Below are 16,592 nucleotides of genomic sequence, written 5' to 3'. Positions count from 1 at the left end.
AGTTCGTTGTAATAAAAGTCATACATTAAGTGTTTTGACAAGTCGAGAATACTCATACCGACGTACACCGGTCTGTTGAATTTTATATTACTCTTCTGCAAATGCAACGCGGCTAAGTCGTTATCGAATATCTTGCTTCTGTTAAAAGCCGGACTGGCTCTAAGAGTCTTTCTTCCTCATTAGATCTGACTAATTTAACATCAACACGCTTCCTTAGATTCTCCATAGTTTTACCAAATACTGAGTTATTCATGAGCTTATACAGATTCTTTTCGAAATCACTGGTAGCTATCTTTCTTAAATTTGTGTTCAACCTTATATAGGGCTCCATCCAAGGGCTTTGATCAAACTTTAGAACTCTGTGTATTTTCTTAAGTTTCATTCCTAACGATAGATACAACTGGAGATTTCTGTAGTGAACTATATATTTTGTCTTATCCATCAAATTTGGTACGAGTTTTTCTACGTTAGCTAACCTACTATTACCGATCAAGGAGCGTTGATATTCCGACATCCAATCTTTATTAACCATTAATCTTTCGGGAGCTAGCGGATAACTGTTATGATCTTTATGTAACGAACTTGGATATTCCAAGTCAACTTCTAGTATGTACCCTTTATTCGCATCATTATTATGGATATCATTCTCATCGACCCACTCAAAACCACCCATGGGTAAAGGTTGACTCATAGCCCATACAAATTGTTGGCGTCCAGATATAATATATGCGTGTCGGGTTTACTCGGATCGTATCCTTCCACTAATTTATTATTAGCCTTAGAATACCTTTTCGCTACCATCGATATACCACCTCTTAATCCTTTCTCAATAAACACATGCATATCGTAATCTGTGAGTAGTTTTAGTTCTACGCCGGTCTTCTTCAACAATGCATCCCACGATAGTCCGGGACTGGAATATTACCATGCCGGGTCCAAGCCGTATTGTTTTAAACATGTCTTTCTAAATATCTCGAATATATCGGCGAGTAACTGTACATCGGTTTTTAAGTACAGATCGTTATAATCGCCTAAATTCTTACAACCTAATTTATCCCAGACCGTCAGAGCGTGTTCATAATCGGCATCTGTTATTTTAGATTCTGTTAAGTTACTATAGAATGATATAAGGGGTGGTAATTCAGTTTCTTCGAATCTAGACCAATCATCCATATATTCGTAAGGATATACACCTTTTCTCAGCAACAAATGACGAGTTATCTTATCGGTATATTGATTTGTTATCGCAAAGTCATCGGGATTGTTCGCATTAGCTAAATTGTCCAGAGAAGATAACAGAAACTGTACGGAGTCTATGAATCTAAGCCCATTACTTTGCTTTATTCTAGATTTCCCATCCTTGTCCCTATAATGTATAGGTTTAGTCAACGAGAGCAATATGTATTTTTCCATATTATTAGGAATGCATGTTAAACCGCTGTCAGTCTTTGAGATACCTTGCATAATGAGATTTGAATCGTATCCCCTAAGGTTGTGAAACACAACGGGGATGGGTATTGTTTGAGAATTCATTTTTACTTTCAAGTTACACTCGTTATGAGCAGCTCCCCGATAATTACCCGTGACGTGGCAATGATCTCTTACGGAATCCCCATTCAGGGGTTTGTTACAAATATGACAACTCATTGACTGCTTATAGGCCCTCCAATTATCCCTCGTCATACACATGGGTTTCTTACACGATAAATTTTCCCTGATTATTCTCTCTTCGTTTTGTAAATATTCTAGGAACTTTCCCGCTGCATCGGGACCTCTGTAAATCACGGGCTGGTTTGTTTTCCCGTCATACCTTACAACTATATATCCAAACCCACAAGGAATATGTTCTTGAGTTTTGTACGTAAAACTACTATCTTGATTATTTTCTATGGGTTTGATAAGTGCTTCGAAGTCGGCGTGTAAATTATGTACGGTACTGGCATTTGATTACAATAATGTTCAAATTTTAATATATTTTTTCCCTGTTTAGGCATAGCGATCCTGATAGCGGTCTGTCCAACACCTCTACAGTCTTCTTTATGCGCTTTTAATAGATCTTGTCTGCTGTACCCATGTAGGCATCTTTCGCGGAAATATTTCTTTTCCTTATGTTTTGTTTGATCGTATAATAGCCTGTTTAAACTCTTTAACCATGTATAATGATATTTTCCATCTTTTTCGATCAGAAATGAATTGATTCTGGGGATATGTTCCGGAGCGGAGCTTATTCTGTGTACAACAATTCCTTTAGAATGTCCGAAAACATTTATAGCTAAATTATTTTGCTTTTCCACCTTATCAATTTGTGATATTGGTGTAGGTTTGTCTATACCATCGAAGTTGAGTCCATCGTTTTGGGGATAGCTAGAAGGTCTATCCGGATGCTTGTCTACGGGGAACAATGCAGATCTTATCATCATTCTTAAACAGTCATCGGATTTATTTTTTACGTTAATTATGGCTTTTTTCTTCTTATAATACGGGGGTAAATCTATATAAGATCCACCTTTGAAGGGCATATAATTTGCTTTATCTAAATATAAACTATCGATTTTATCCACACCCCAATCAGAGCCTCTATTAGTCGGGCGTTCTAAAGTTTCCTGTATCCTCTGAATTGATGTATCTAATGATGCGTTTATAGTATCGGATTCGGTTATAACTTCTTGATTGCTACGGAAATATGGTTCGTTATATTCGGTGCTATTGTCTGCGTTACTTTTACTCAATAACATTTTAATCGTCAGCTGTTATTTTATACTATGTAAATCATCTAACTCCTCGTTAATTTTACTCGATATGATGGGCTTAATATCGTTAACATCCATGTTGGAATTAATATCCATCTTCCAACCTCTTAGATATTTACCAACGACGGCGGATGTGGGTACAAATATTAATTCTTGTTGTTTATTATCAACATCGTCATGTTCTTGTTGATTATTATCAACATCATCATTATTATCTAGTAAAGCGATCAATTCAGCTCTTCTCATTCGAGAATTACCTCTCAGACCACTGTTTCTCGCTTGAGCTTTGAGTTCTCTAACAGTCTGGGGTTTGTTGTATTCCAAACCGAGTAAATCAATCAATTCAGCTTTTCTCATTCGAGAATATCCACGTAGACCACGTTGCTTTGCCATAGCCTTCAACTCTCTGACAAAAACCATTGTGGTTGAATGGTATATGCACAATGAGTCAAATGTCTAATTGGTTGTTTTTCATATATCTAAATACGTATTCTCCCAAACCTATTCCTCTCATTGATGTAATCTCTCTTCCTAGCATAAATAATCTGGTTCCTTACCCTATCAGCACCGTGTTTCTTCCATAAACAATAACGACCTTTGACCCCTATCCCACATACAGAACACGTATAGTTTATGTTTCCGCGCCTGATGTAATAATTGTGTATGCCGCAGTAAATATCAACACAGCTTCGGTTACATAGAGTTTTTTTCCCCATGAGTGTAAATCTGCACTGATTCATGGTTTGTACATCTATCATATCATTTGTCTAAATGCAAATCACATCTACACTAGTGATTAGGCAGTCAGCCAACGCTATTTATAGATTAGCTGTCGCTCTAACTAGGTCATGGTATAGCTGAAAATTGCAACAGCTGATAACCAAATTATCACAAATGCGACCTCGCGGTTTTTCTGAGCCTCTGACGGTGTATAAAACTGACTCATTGTTGGTCTCAGTATTGGGTCAAGTTTTTTCCCATAAACGAGGAAGTATTCATGCATGGCAGATTCGACATCCTTAAACGTTTGAATTGAATGTCCTTCCTTATGTAGTTCTTCATGAATAAAGTCTAATCTATTCATTCTCTGCCGCGCCCATTGTGACTGAGCTTTTTCAAGTTGTTCTAATGCTTTGTTATGTTGTTTACGCTCCTCTTCAACTTCTTTAGTGTTTGATTCCCTCATACTAGAAAATAAAAAATTACTCCCCAAAAAGCTAGAGCATTAACAATAGCTCCACCGACCATCATCGCAATTGTTGCCATATAAAATATTCAAATGTTTAATAATATAAAATATTCAAATGTTTAATTAATTACTTCATTATGTCTTCCGGGATAAGCCCTTGTTTGATGAGCATATCTTTCGTTGCCATTGATAATCCAATATCCAGAATCATCATACCGATATCATATCCATTAAAATCTAGCTTGGCAGGTGTGTCTTTAGTAATCATTTTAGCTATACGGGCATAGCCAATGGCCAAGCCGGTGACCACCGCTGAATGATACGTTGCTTTTACCAACATTTTACCATCTGTAACTGGAGTAGTCATGCTTCTTATAGCATTATATGGGGGCTAACCTCTAATTGAACTTGTTGTTGTGGCATCGGGGGTGACGTTTTCTCTTCTCCAGTCTTATAAAACAACCATACAGCCGCTATACCAGCAACTCCTACTAGTGCCCATGTTTTAATCGGATCAATATTTGAATTATTTATTAATTTCGCTTTCCTCGCGAGTCCTCCCATTCTTCCTGCGGCTATTTTGGGGGGGTTCTTAGTAACTCTGGGTTTTAGTATTTTCTCATTCACATGTTGTGCAATCTGTGGTGCAATCTGTGTTTGTGGTGGTTCCTCATTCACTCGTTGTTCCGCAATCTGTTGTGATTGTGCAGTTATTTCCTCGTTCACAATTTGTTGTGGTGTCACTTGAGTCTACATTATTATTAAGTGGGCACGTGTGTTTAAATTGACAATACCTAGCCATTATTAAAGCTGTGGTGAATGGAACTAAGAACATTCCGTATCTATGATAAAACTCACAGCTCACTGAGCTTATAGCGTGTTCGATGAATGGGTCTTTCTCGAGAGATTCGCATAAATAGATGCGATTTTCTGCCGGGATAGGGAGAAACGTACTAGCTACGACTGTGTATAGTAGTAATATAGCCAACCCTATCGTTTTAGTCATGGTAGCTCCCAGTCTAGACTCGTTACGCGCGTACAGTTTTTTAATCTCTTCGTCGGTCATGTTATCAATTTTTTCGATGGTATAATTTTCCCCCAAATATTGGGAACATTTTCCACCGGCTACCGAAGCCGCAAGTCTTTCTCTATGTTTATCTAAAGATTTATCTACACGTTGATCAACATCAGATTCTTTGAGCATTTGTTCGATGAGTTCGTCGCATTCCATAATGTAATACCTAAGGAGATATTTAAGTCTAACATAATATAATATGACATATCCAATACATCCCGTAATAATGAACTGTTGCGAAAGAATGAGGATGATAATTTTGCTACATTTTGCTAAGCAATTGCATAAGCAGCTGGTTGATTGGTTTTTAATACGAGTTTACAGTGCTACGGTGCCGATAACAGTTTTCTGACTTTACCTCGTTTATTAACGCTTATAGTCGGGCACAGAATAATAATATGATCGAAAACGTCCCGATAATGACTTTGTAAAATATCTAGAATAAAAGCTGTTTTTCCACAGCCCGTTTGCCCGCATATGATAGTGCAGTGCGGATCTTTAGGTAAAAGATTATTAATAGATTGCTTGCATGAATCGTCCATTCTGTATATTAAGTTGCGCATCCATAATCATGTACAAATATATGTTTAATTTACCAGCCGTTTCCTGGAGCTTCATTATCTGTATAGTGACACCCTCACTAGCATTTTCTATTCTCCTCCCACTACCGTGTAGTTGGTCATCGTCCGTTGTTCGCATGTCAAGCCATAGCGCGTACTTCGTGGTGAGGTATTCACCCATCGATATACCCACGAGAGACAGATCTTTCACGACCGCGTTAACTTCCGGGCTTCGTTTTATAGAAGGAAGTTTTTTAATCTCATCCCACTGTTGATAGACTAGCATTCCTTGGCTATATAGTTGATTAGGAACGCCCTCGATAGTCAATTCTACTTTTGTAATCTTGGGATTGTAGAACTTCTCGGTATTTCTTTTAAATGCATCGGAGGGGTCCTCGAAAAACATTAAAATACCCTTCAACGATCTCGTGGGAACGTTTAGATTGATATTCCACATCGTATCTTTTTTGTCCCTCGTGATCTTTCAGTGTCGAAGCACGCGATCGTACAAAATGGCTAAACTTCCTGTATACTGGTTACGAATTTGTCTGGCTCATTCGGGATCTGTTATCATATCGTACTCCAGCGAGATATTGTCAATGGAATAGCTAGCATCTTCACCACCGGTTTTGATTACTCTGCCGTAGTCATTAAAAGTGAGTTCGTATTCTAACCTATCGCCTAGGGATGCTTGATAAAAAGGCATGTGGGAATCTAGTAATTCAAAGTCTAGGGGAATATAGAATCGGTTACTTAATGCGTCGGCAACGGCCTGATCTTTTACGGCGGAACTATCACCATTTTCAGCGCCCACACGCAGTCTCAATGTGTTCCAATTACAAATACCTTGGTACAGTAAGTTTTCCCGCTCTTTATTCGTTCTCCAGAGATCCATGTAACAATAGTATACATCGCTATTGTAGATACTCAAAACCTCATTACCGCTAATTTTAATGGCGATTTTTTTGACGATAGCACGACCTATTTTTTGAACGGGCTCCCTGTTAACGTCAGTAGAAGTCAAAATAATCGTAAATGCTAGTCGGACCGTTCTGGGAACTAACACATCGTGTGCGCCGAGATTAGGAAAGCGAACCAGAAGCATTTGATTCTGATCGATGGTACTAGGGTTATTAGTTATAGTTACAGACTGACGAATTGCTTTGACCCCTAATGGATCTCGAAGTCTACGTTGTGGGTTTAACTTGCGTCCGTATTGAGAAGACATTGTTATATTGGAATTATATAACCATATGTTTAATATAAAAATGACTGATTTTGATCTAGATAATTATGATAACTCGAATACAATCGAAGAAGGTACTGATGAAACCAGCTTTAGTGGCACGAATCTTATGGATGAACTTTTACAATCATCCGTTGATGATTATTACAATTCCTTTAAAGATATTAGTCCTATTGGTCGTGAGTATTCAAAGTTTACGGTAGATAGTGATGGGGACTGCGTGACGCTCCGCATATTGATCTTATGAATTCTCGTACTAGTAAGCCCCTAGCCATGTCTACGATAGCCACTAAACACGGCATCGGCAATGTTCGTGATGAATTAGGTTTTGTGGACTACTCACGACGAGCAAAACTTTCTGAGAAGACTACTAAGGTTCTTAGGACTGTGCATAATGAACTCGATAACATAGATAATTTGGAAGCTTCCTCGATGGTGGCCTTGGACAGATTCGGAGAAATCTTGGGTTCCTACTACGATAATTCCACGGTCAGTGTATCACCATATTCGGTGTTACAGGTACCATACTCAGAGTTCAGTGAGAGAGAATTACGAGGTCTTGACAAGGTATTACGAACAATGCGTGGAGAACTCATCAATAATATAGCCAAGCTATCCGAAATCGACAAGAATATAGCTTACGAGAAAACAAAACTTGAACAGGCGGGTGATGAATTGAGCAGACACAGTGGAAAGATTACGTAACTTAGAAGACGAAAGATCGGCCCGCATCGAAGCAGCTTCCACTCATAGAAAGGCACTTCGTTCGCAAATCAGTCGAATTCGAGAAACTATCGATCAAGTCCTCAACAATGACACTACACTGACCGATAAAGTTAAAACATTGTTCAGAGAACAGGGAATAACAATTGCCAGTATTTTAACCACGTTGGGATTTATTATATCGACTTTGACTCTCGCGTTAACTGGTGGTACAGGTGTTACAGGTGGTACAGGTGGTAGCGGTGGATCACCGCCTACGTCGGATGGTATAAAAGAGTGGATAAAAAAGCATTTAAAAGCATTAGGTTCAGCACTGGGAAAGCTCGCTGAGAAAGCCGCGGCCGCACTTCCTGGTATAATAGTGAGTATAGTTTCCTGGCTATTGAATTTATTAGCTAAGACCACCACTTGGCTTAGTCAAAACTTGTGGGCACTGATCGTAGCAATTCAAGGGCTGTTGTACGTATCCGCTAAAGACTATTTAACAAAATTATGAGTAAACCAGCTGCGACTCCACCTAATACAAGCGCTGTTTTTTCATCGATGTGTTGTTGATTTTTAGCTGCAATATGCGGTGGTACTTCTGGTTGTGCGTCAGTAGATGTTTGTGAAACATGTTGTGTCTGTGGCTTGACTATTCCCGTTTCACCTGTGATTGTTTGCGTTATTAATTCAACGTTAATATCTGAATTTATACCTGTTTTTTGTTGATCGGTAGCAATAACAATTTTATTATCATAACCGATCACTTGACCGATCTTAAGTTCCATATTACTCGGAGACATGTACAGTCCCGGCGCATAAACGTAGTCCACTTTGGATTGAGCGTACTGTAATACATCTTGAAAACGTTTTATAGACGATGGTATATCAACTGGTGAATTAATATTCCTCCACGTTTGCGACAAACTGTTTTTGCGCATCGAGCGCCGTCCCAGAACCGATAATGGACGTTCGTGTTTGCGATTGTGCACCGAGAATTGCCCATACATAAGTTCTTATCGATTCATTAACTCTTACAAATCCTGGGTTAGTAAAATTATTTTCCGTTTTATCATTAAGAAATTCATTCCAAGTTGTATATCGTTCAGTTGTATAAATTTTGTAACAATATAAATTAACCCACTCTTAAAACTCATACTATCCCCTCTCCAATCGTTACTCGAAAGTTCCCAGCCATGACACCAATGATGTTTTTTTTAAAAATAATCAAACATTCTTGAGTAAAGTTTGCTGGTATGTAACAACATAAATGCGTTAAATGGACCTTTTTTATTAACTTCTTTAACTAAATCATCGCTTTCTTCTTTGACGGTTATTTCCCCTGTGTAAAGAACACCTAGACCATGGTTTGCTCCTTTAATACACCAATCTTTACTTGTAGAAATATCAAATTCCTGACAAATAAGCTCATACGCGAGCCTATTGTACGGATTATTTGTGGAATTCCACGCTCGATCCTGCGGTAATGGAGCATTAATTTCTTTAAGTATACGTCTAATCTGATAGTACACGTGAAATGATATAACAGACTTATTTAGTTCAAATCCTGGGGAATAAAGAGATACGCCACATCCTGTTGTGGCACACCATATGGCAAAGTTTAACTGATTCTGCCAAAATTGCATCGGATTGTGAAACCAGTCGTGCACCATTTTATCGCTAGTTGCTGTGACTCTGTACTTTTCAAAGATATCAGGGAATTTAACGAAAAATTCAGCATCAGAGGCAGTTACTATAATCGACTGATTAGTAATGTATCTCGATTCATATTTAAGTTATGATATAGTATCATTGTATATTTAATATGTATGTTACACTCCCGGGAATAACAAATGGTCAGTCTATTCAACTGCTTCGTACTATCCATAACTCGGCTGGACAACTCGAAGTCGCTATCTGTGACGTAACGTATTACCTGCTGTGGACCAATATAAATGCTGCAAGAGGTAATAATAAGTTATGGATATCAAGTGAAAAAACCCTCATTATTATACCTGATGGGTATTACAGCGTATGCTCACTCAATGATGATTTTTTTAAGCCTAATGGAGCTAGTTTCACATAAAATGAATCGAATGGGATGTTGAAATTCGAATCTGGAGAAAAAGGTGTAACTTTTTACGAGGACTTAGCAGTTACATTTGGATTTGCATGGTTAGTAGTATTAATACCAAAAAAAATAGTGCCCGATTTAGTTCCCTATAAAGAGTTGTGCATCCATCTTGATCAAATAAGCACGACGAATAATATTCAACTCGAAAGTCCTTCAACTCTACTCAAATCTGTTCCAGTGAAAGATGAAAAATATAATAGTGGTAGAACGGAATCTTTCTCAACATTACAATATAAAAAATTAAAGCGTGGTATTATTTCAGACCTCAAAATTTCTGTATTAGATGTAAAACACCAACCTGTACATATAGGATACTTAAGTGTAACACTCCATATTATAAATAATGGTTGATTCATCAGGCCCTGGAACGGGTAAGGGTAAGGCACATGATAATAAATACTGGCATCGTACTTGCGGCTTATATCCCATCAAAACGAAAAAGTGTGTTAGTCTCTCCCCTGCCAGAAAACCCAGGTCATAAGTTATATAGTCGTCCGGCAATCCAAAATGTTAGTTTAAATTTGGTTACTGAATTCAATGAAATTAAAGTTAACTTGAGTGCAATACCTAATCTTTCTACGCTTATTATTGAAGTCTCGTTTGGAGATGCACCGGAAGATGCCTCCGAAATATTACCAGGTCTATCGATTAAATGGCTCAAGAAACACGAGCGTCGACGTTGCAGTATTATTCATATTGGAGCATCTCCCGTTGCAACCCTCAAGGGGGTCCAAATTATTAAAAGTGACAGCATTTCTCTTTCTTAGATATTCTTGCCGTATAATATACATTTGATAAGGTTGATGTATACTCTCAAAACATTGAAGCAAGACCAATTAAAGACTATTATATGACCGTAATATACACTGTGGGTTTATATCCAGCGCTCGATGAAGCATTTGAAAAGATGGATACTGTTGATGGATTTCGATTACATCAAATAAGCGACATAAAACATCGAATGGAGAAGGATAGGGAGTTGAGACTTGGATTGTATAAAAAGTATCGCAGAGCCGTGGATGCTCTGGACAGAGTTGACACCGCGCTTGTAGCAGCTGGCATGGGACTCGGCTTTGCAGGTGTCAGTTTATTATCAACTATAATTGCCGCGCCTATCGTGCTCAGCATGGAAATAGCGGCTGGAGTCTCGGGACTGGCAGGAATAACGATAAAATTCATTTCTCGTAGGTTGCAAAAGAAAGCATTAAAACACGATAAGATTCGGATACTCGCCGAAGCAAAGTTGAACAGCATTGAGGATCATATTTCGACAGCAATGGCCGATTGTAAGATATCCGAGGAGGAGTTTCGTTTAGTGCTGTCAGAACTCACCAAATACAACGTAATGAAGCATGAGATTCGATCAAAATCTCATAAGACCAGTGGTATTAGCGAAGACGAGAAAAAAAAGTTCATAGAACAGGGGAGGCAACAAGCGCGTCAATTATTCCGTGCCAAAACCAAAGAACTGGTTGGAGATTAAAAATAGATTGCTTACTATCGTTAGATCACATTTAGACAAATGCTTACATAAATATATAATAATGGAGAATTACAACCAAACAATCGAAAAAGCTATTAAATGGAGAGAATTACCACAAGGTTTTTATTATATCAGTGATGTCAAACCAACCAAATACGGTTATCAATTGTTTCTTATCAATTTACAAGAAGAGTGTAATTATATTGTCTGGTCTCCTAGTAAAATGAACGAAGAACTTAATAAAAATGTTGAATATCGCTTTATTGATAGAAATAATAAAGAATATTTTCATTACCATTTAGGCTCATCTGAACTAATGATTGGCTCCAGGTGGTGGTGAGCTGGAGTCAATTTAACTTAATCTCATGACTATCGTTGAATCGCATCATCATTTTGGCATAAAAATTCCCCCTGTAGTGGGTATAGGTATATAAATCCGGCTCCAGTGGAAGTGGTCAAGAACAATCATTACCTATAAAAAATTATATCATAGACTCCAGGTGGTTGTGAGCTAGAGTCAATTTAACTGAATTTCATGACTATCGTTGAATCTCATCATCATTTACACATAACAAATTCCCCCCGTAGTAGTGGTATAGGTATATAAATCTTGCTCCAGTGGAAATGGTCCAGAACCATCATTACCTATACTACTAATGTCCCAACCACTGATGAGTCTGAGTGTGATTTAGTACTCGTGATTTCTACATCCCGCCTGAGGGATCACGTTACTATAGCCATGTGTGTTTCAATGATATTGAATCTGAGATATGTGAATATGATTCTGATTTTGATATTGTTATGTTAGGAGATTTTATGAAAAATGTACATTACTTGTATAGAATATACACTATCTGCACGCTTAAATATCCCAGAAGACATAAAAGAAGAATTAAATGCTACAGAAGACATTACATCATTAGGTATAGACAACGCAAGACACTTACAAGATAATGGAAGAGCTAATAATCATGGATATATTATTTTAGAATGGTGAAAACAATAACTTGTCCACCATCAATTGAAGATTTGGAGAAGATTAACACATGGGAAGAAATACATGTAAAGGTGTTAGTTTAATCGACTATACTATAGCAACTGCAGTTAGACTTAAAGATGTAATTAATGTTTATGTACAAGACTTTGATCCTGTGTATAGTGCTTTACATCTAAACATAAACACTTTGTCAAGACGACACTGCCTGTCAATCAACGCCTGCTACTGACAGGCGCACGGACTCTTCGTGCGACTACCGTCAGTAGGGCAGCAGAAAAACATGTCAATTTCAAGACGCGAGCAACACTGACGACGTGAATACAATATTTGACAAACTGAATATGTGTGGTTCTCATCTTAACAAGAATGTTTATCAGATATTGTTGACAATGTTAACAATGTTTTGGTAAGTGCTGCACATGTGTCCTTTGGTTTATAACATAAGGGGACAGTTAACCAAGGGGACAATTTACAGCATTTTTTCCTTGCGTAAAGACCATCAGAAATCACTAAATTGTTTTGAAACAATTTTTTTTAAATGCCAAAAGATGTCTGTTCAAAATAAACTGTGTACATGTATGAACATTATAATGAAAATTGTAAAAGGTCCCGGTTAACCTCTGTCCACGGCAATGTAAAATACTGGTTGTACCTCATATGCCGATATACTCGGCCTGAGAGAAATAAAGTGCTGTTCTGTTCTGTTCTAGGAAGAAGAATACTCTGTACCCAATTCGAATATTCTTTTTAATCATATATATTGTAAAGATAAATTCAAGTCGTCACTTTCGAGAGTTGGGATATCAACTGCTCTAAGTTTTAGGCCACTTGTATTGGTTTAGATGTGCAATTCATAGACCAAACCGACATTTGGCACCCACCATTTAATATCCTCTTTCTGTCATTATATACTAGCCACATAAAGAAACTGTGCACGGAGAAAATATATTCTGGATTGAAATACAACACAGCAAGAACAAAATGATGCAGACGCTGTAGCAGCTGAATGATCGGACCATAAGAAAATGTCAACGGGACCTGAACAACATCTGTTACGATGACGTCAGAAGATCAAAATGGAGTAGGGGGTCAAACGACAAAGTCACAAAGTCAATAACGGGTATGACCACCCTGTGCGTGAATCACAGCAGTGCATCGTCGACGCATGGAGTCCACCAAATGGGCATGGACGGCCTGGGGAATGGCCGGCCGTATCCTCCTCAAATCCTGTGCCAAGTCACGGACGTTATCTGGAGGATGTGGAAGACGACGCAGACGGCGCTCCATTTCATCCCACACATGCTCTTTTGGGGAGAGATCTGAAGAAATTGCAGGCCATGGCAGTAACATGACATTGTTATGGTGAAGGAAATCCACTGCGACCCTAGCCGTGTGAGGACGAGCGTTGTCCTGTTGAAATGTCAATCCCGGGCCATGGCGTTGCAGGAAAGGAATGACCACAGCCCTCAGAATCTGATCTCTGTAGCCAACACCGGTGAGATTGCCCTGAACAACCACCAAAGGGGTTCGGTGTCGTGCTGTTATCCCACCCGAAATCATCACAGAGCCACCTCCAAAACGATTCCTCTCCACAATACAGTTGCGTGCATAACGTTCTCCGAAACGCCGGAAGACACGTTGGCGCCCGTCACTGTGGGAAATGTTGAACCTCTATTCATCTGTAAAGACAACATTTCTCCACCATATTCGAGGTTGGCGAACATGATTTCGACACCATCTTAGACGGTTGACTCGATGACGGTGTGTCAGGATGGGACGTATGGCAGGGCGTCGTGGTCGAATCCCGTACTGACGTAAACGATTCCTGACAGTGTTGGGATGGATACGGCGCAGTCAAGGAATTGTCTGGGATGTCGTTACTGCCGTTTGGAACCTGTGTCGGAGATGTGTAACTCGAATCCATTTGTCCTGTCCTGACGTCGTTACTCGGGGACGTCCTGAACGTAGGTGGTCGGCAACGTCATTTGTGTTCTGATAACGCCTCACCAATGCCGATATCGTGTTACGATGGCATTGGAAATGTGTTGCCACCTGTTGTTGCCTCATACCCGCTCGGATCATTCCAATGGCTTCATGACGCTGTGCAGCTGTCTATCTTGGCATGATTTGCTTGTGATATGCTTGTGTCTGCTCCTGAGAAGTTTTGAATTTTTGAATGACCACAGATCATGCTTTCCAAAGTGACAGCGAATTTTGAGTTGCACATGCTGTGTACAGCTGCACAGGATGCACGTGCAGTAACACATTGCACGTCCATAGGCCCCCATCAATGACGTCATATCGCATGGCATGTGCATGAGCGTTTAAATGTCTCTAATAATTGCTGTGTTCAAACCTATATTTCATATATGGACGGTGTGCCCTTATCTATATTTTCTCCGTGCAGTTTCTTTATGTGGCTAGTATATATACGATAGCACTTTTTTCTGTGTAGAGAAGCGTCCCTTTGGCAATCTATCTATCTGAAGTATATGTCATTTCTACTATAGACCCTTAATGTTTCAGTTTATCCCGCTCCCCACCTCCACACTTCTGTATCCTCATTAAATGCTAAAAAACATAGAAAGCTCCCCTTTTAAAATTACCTAAAATAAAGGTAAACGTATCAAGGTATCACTGGATATGGGTCTTTCCCACATGGAGACCTTATACACGTTTAACTGTTTAACATAATTCTAAACATGTTTGTGTTTAGAATCTAAAAACATTTTTACAATGTACAGATGTACAGTTGACTTACGTGATAGCGAGGATCAACCTCCGGCTCGCACTCGTGAAGGCACACACACTCAGCCTGCTGCCGGTTGTCTAGGCGACACACTTCACCACGGTAACATTTCTTCTTTTTGCACAGATCTGAAAATATGGTAGTGAAATGTGATCTAATGACAGAGACGTGTGATGTATGGACAGAGACGTGGACAGAGACGTGTGACGTGAAGGCAGAGACGTGTGATGTATGGACAGAGACGTGCGATGTATGGACAGAGAAGTGCGATGTATGGACAGAGACGCGTGATGTATGGGCAGAGAAGTGCGATGTATGGACAGAGACGTGCGATGTATGGACAGAGACGTGTGACATGAAGGCAGAGACGTGTGATGTATGGACAGAGACGTGTGACATGAAGGCAGAAAGGTGTGACGTAAAGACAGAGACGTGTGACGTATGGACAGAGACGTGTGACGTATGGACAGAGACGTGCGGTGTATGGACAGAGACGTGTGACGTAAAGACAGAGACGTGTGACATGAAGGCAGAAAGGTGTGACGTAAAGACAGAGACGTGTGACGTGAAGACAGAGACGTGTGATGTATGGACAAAGACGTGCGACGTATGGACAGAGACGTGTGATGTATGGACAGAGACTTGTGACGTAAAGACAGAGACGTGTGACGTGAAGGCAGAGACGTGTGATATATGGACAGAGACGTGCGATGTATGGACAGAGGCGTGTGACGTATGGACAGAGACGTGTGATGTATGGACAGAGACGTTTGATGTATGGACAGAGACGTGCGATGTATGGACAGAGACGTGTGATGTATGGACAGAGACGTTTGATGTATGGACAGAGACGTGTGACGTTAGGACAGAGACGTGTGACGTGAAGACAGAGACGTGTGATGTATGGACAGAGACGTGTGACGTATGGACAGAGACGTGCGATGTATGGACAGAGACGTGCGATGTATGGACAGAGACGTGTGATGTATGGACAGAGACGTGTGACGTAAAGACAGAGACGTGTGATGTATGGACAGAGAGGTGTGATGTATGGACAGAGACGTGTGACATAAAGGCAGAGACGTGTGATGTATGGACAGAGACGTGCGATGTATGGACAAAGACGTGTGACATAAAGGCAGAGACGTGTGATGTATGGACAGAGACGTGTGATGTATGGACAAAGACGTGCGATGTATGGACAGAGACGTGTGACGTAAAGACAGAGACGTGTGACGTAAAGGCAGAGACATGTGACATGAAGGCAGAGACATGTGATGTATGGACAGAGACGTGTGATGTAAAGGCAGAGACGTGTGATGTATGGACAGAGACGTGTGATGTATGGACAGAGACGTGTGACGTAAAGACAGAGACGTGTGACGTAAAGGCAGAGACATGTGACATGAAGGCAGAGACATGTGATGTATGGACAGAGACGTGTGATGTATGGACAGAGACATGTGATGTATGGACAGAGACGTGTGATGTATGGACAGAGACGTGCGATGTATGGACAGAGACGTGTGACGTATGGACAGAGGCGTGTGATGTATGGACAGAGACGTGTGATGTATGGACAGAGACGTGTGATGTATGGACAGAGACGTGTGACGTAAAGACAGAGACGTGTGATGTATGGACAGAGAGGTGTGATGTATGGACAGAGACGTGTGACATAAAGGCAGAGACGTGTGATGTATG

At 39.8% G+C, this 16,592-nt stretch overlaps 1 protein-coding gene across 3 annotated transcripts in view; it reads right to left on the bottom strand.

The window, feature by feature from the left end:
• Positions 1-16,592, bottom strand: part of LOC139468137 (SPARC-like) — a 38,046-nt gene that overhangs the window by 8,737 nt on the left and 12,717 nt on the right. For all 3 annotated transcript variants that reach the window (XM_071249909.1, XM_071249910.1, XM_071249908.1), the window contains exon 5: positions 14,901-15,016. In XM_071249909.1, coding sequence (XP_071106010.1) covers positions 14,901-15,016 — 116 coding nt within the window. The remainder of the gene's footprint in view (positions 1-14,900; positions 15,017-16,592) is intronic.

This window comes from Haliotis cracherodii, unplaced genomic scaffold (genome assembly GCF_022045235.1).
Source record: "Haliotis cracherodii isolate W230 unplaced genomic scaffold, xgHalCrac1.p SCAF_2, whole genome shotgun sequence".
In the NCBI taxonomy this organism is placed as follows: Eukaryota; Metazoa; Mollusca; class Gastropoda; order Lepetellida; family Haliotidae; genus Haliotis; species Haliotis cracherodii.
This window is presented reverse-complemented; position numbering and strand designations above follow the sequence as displayed.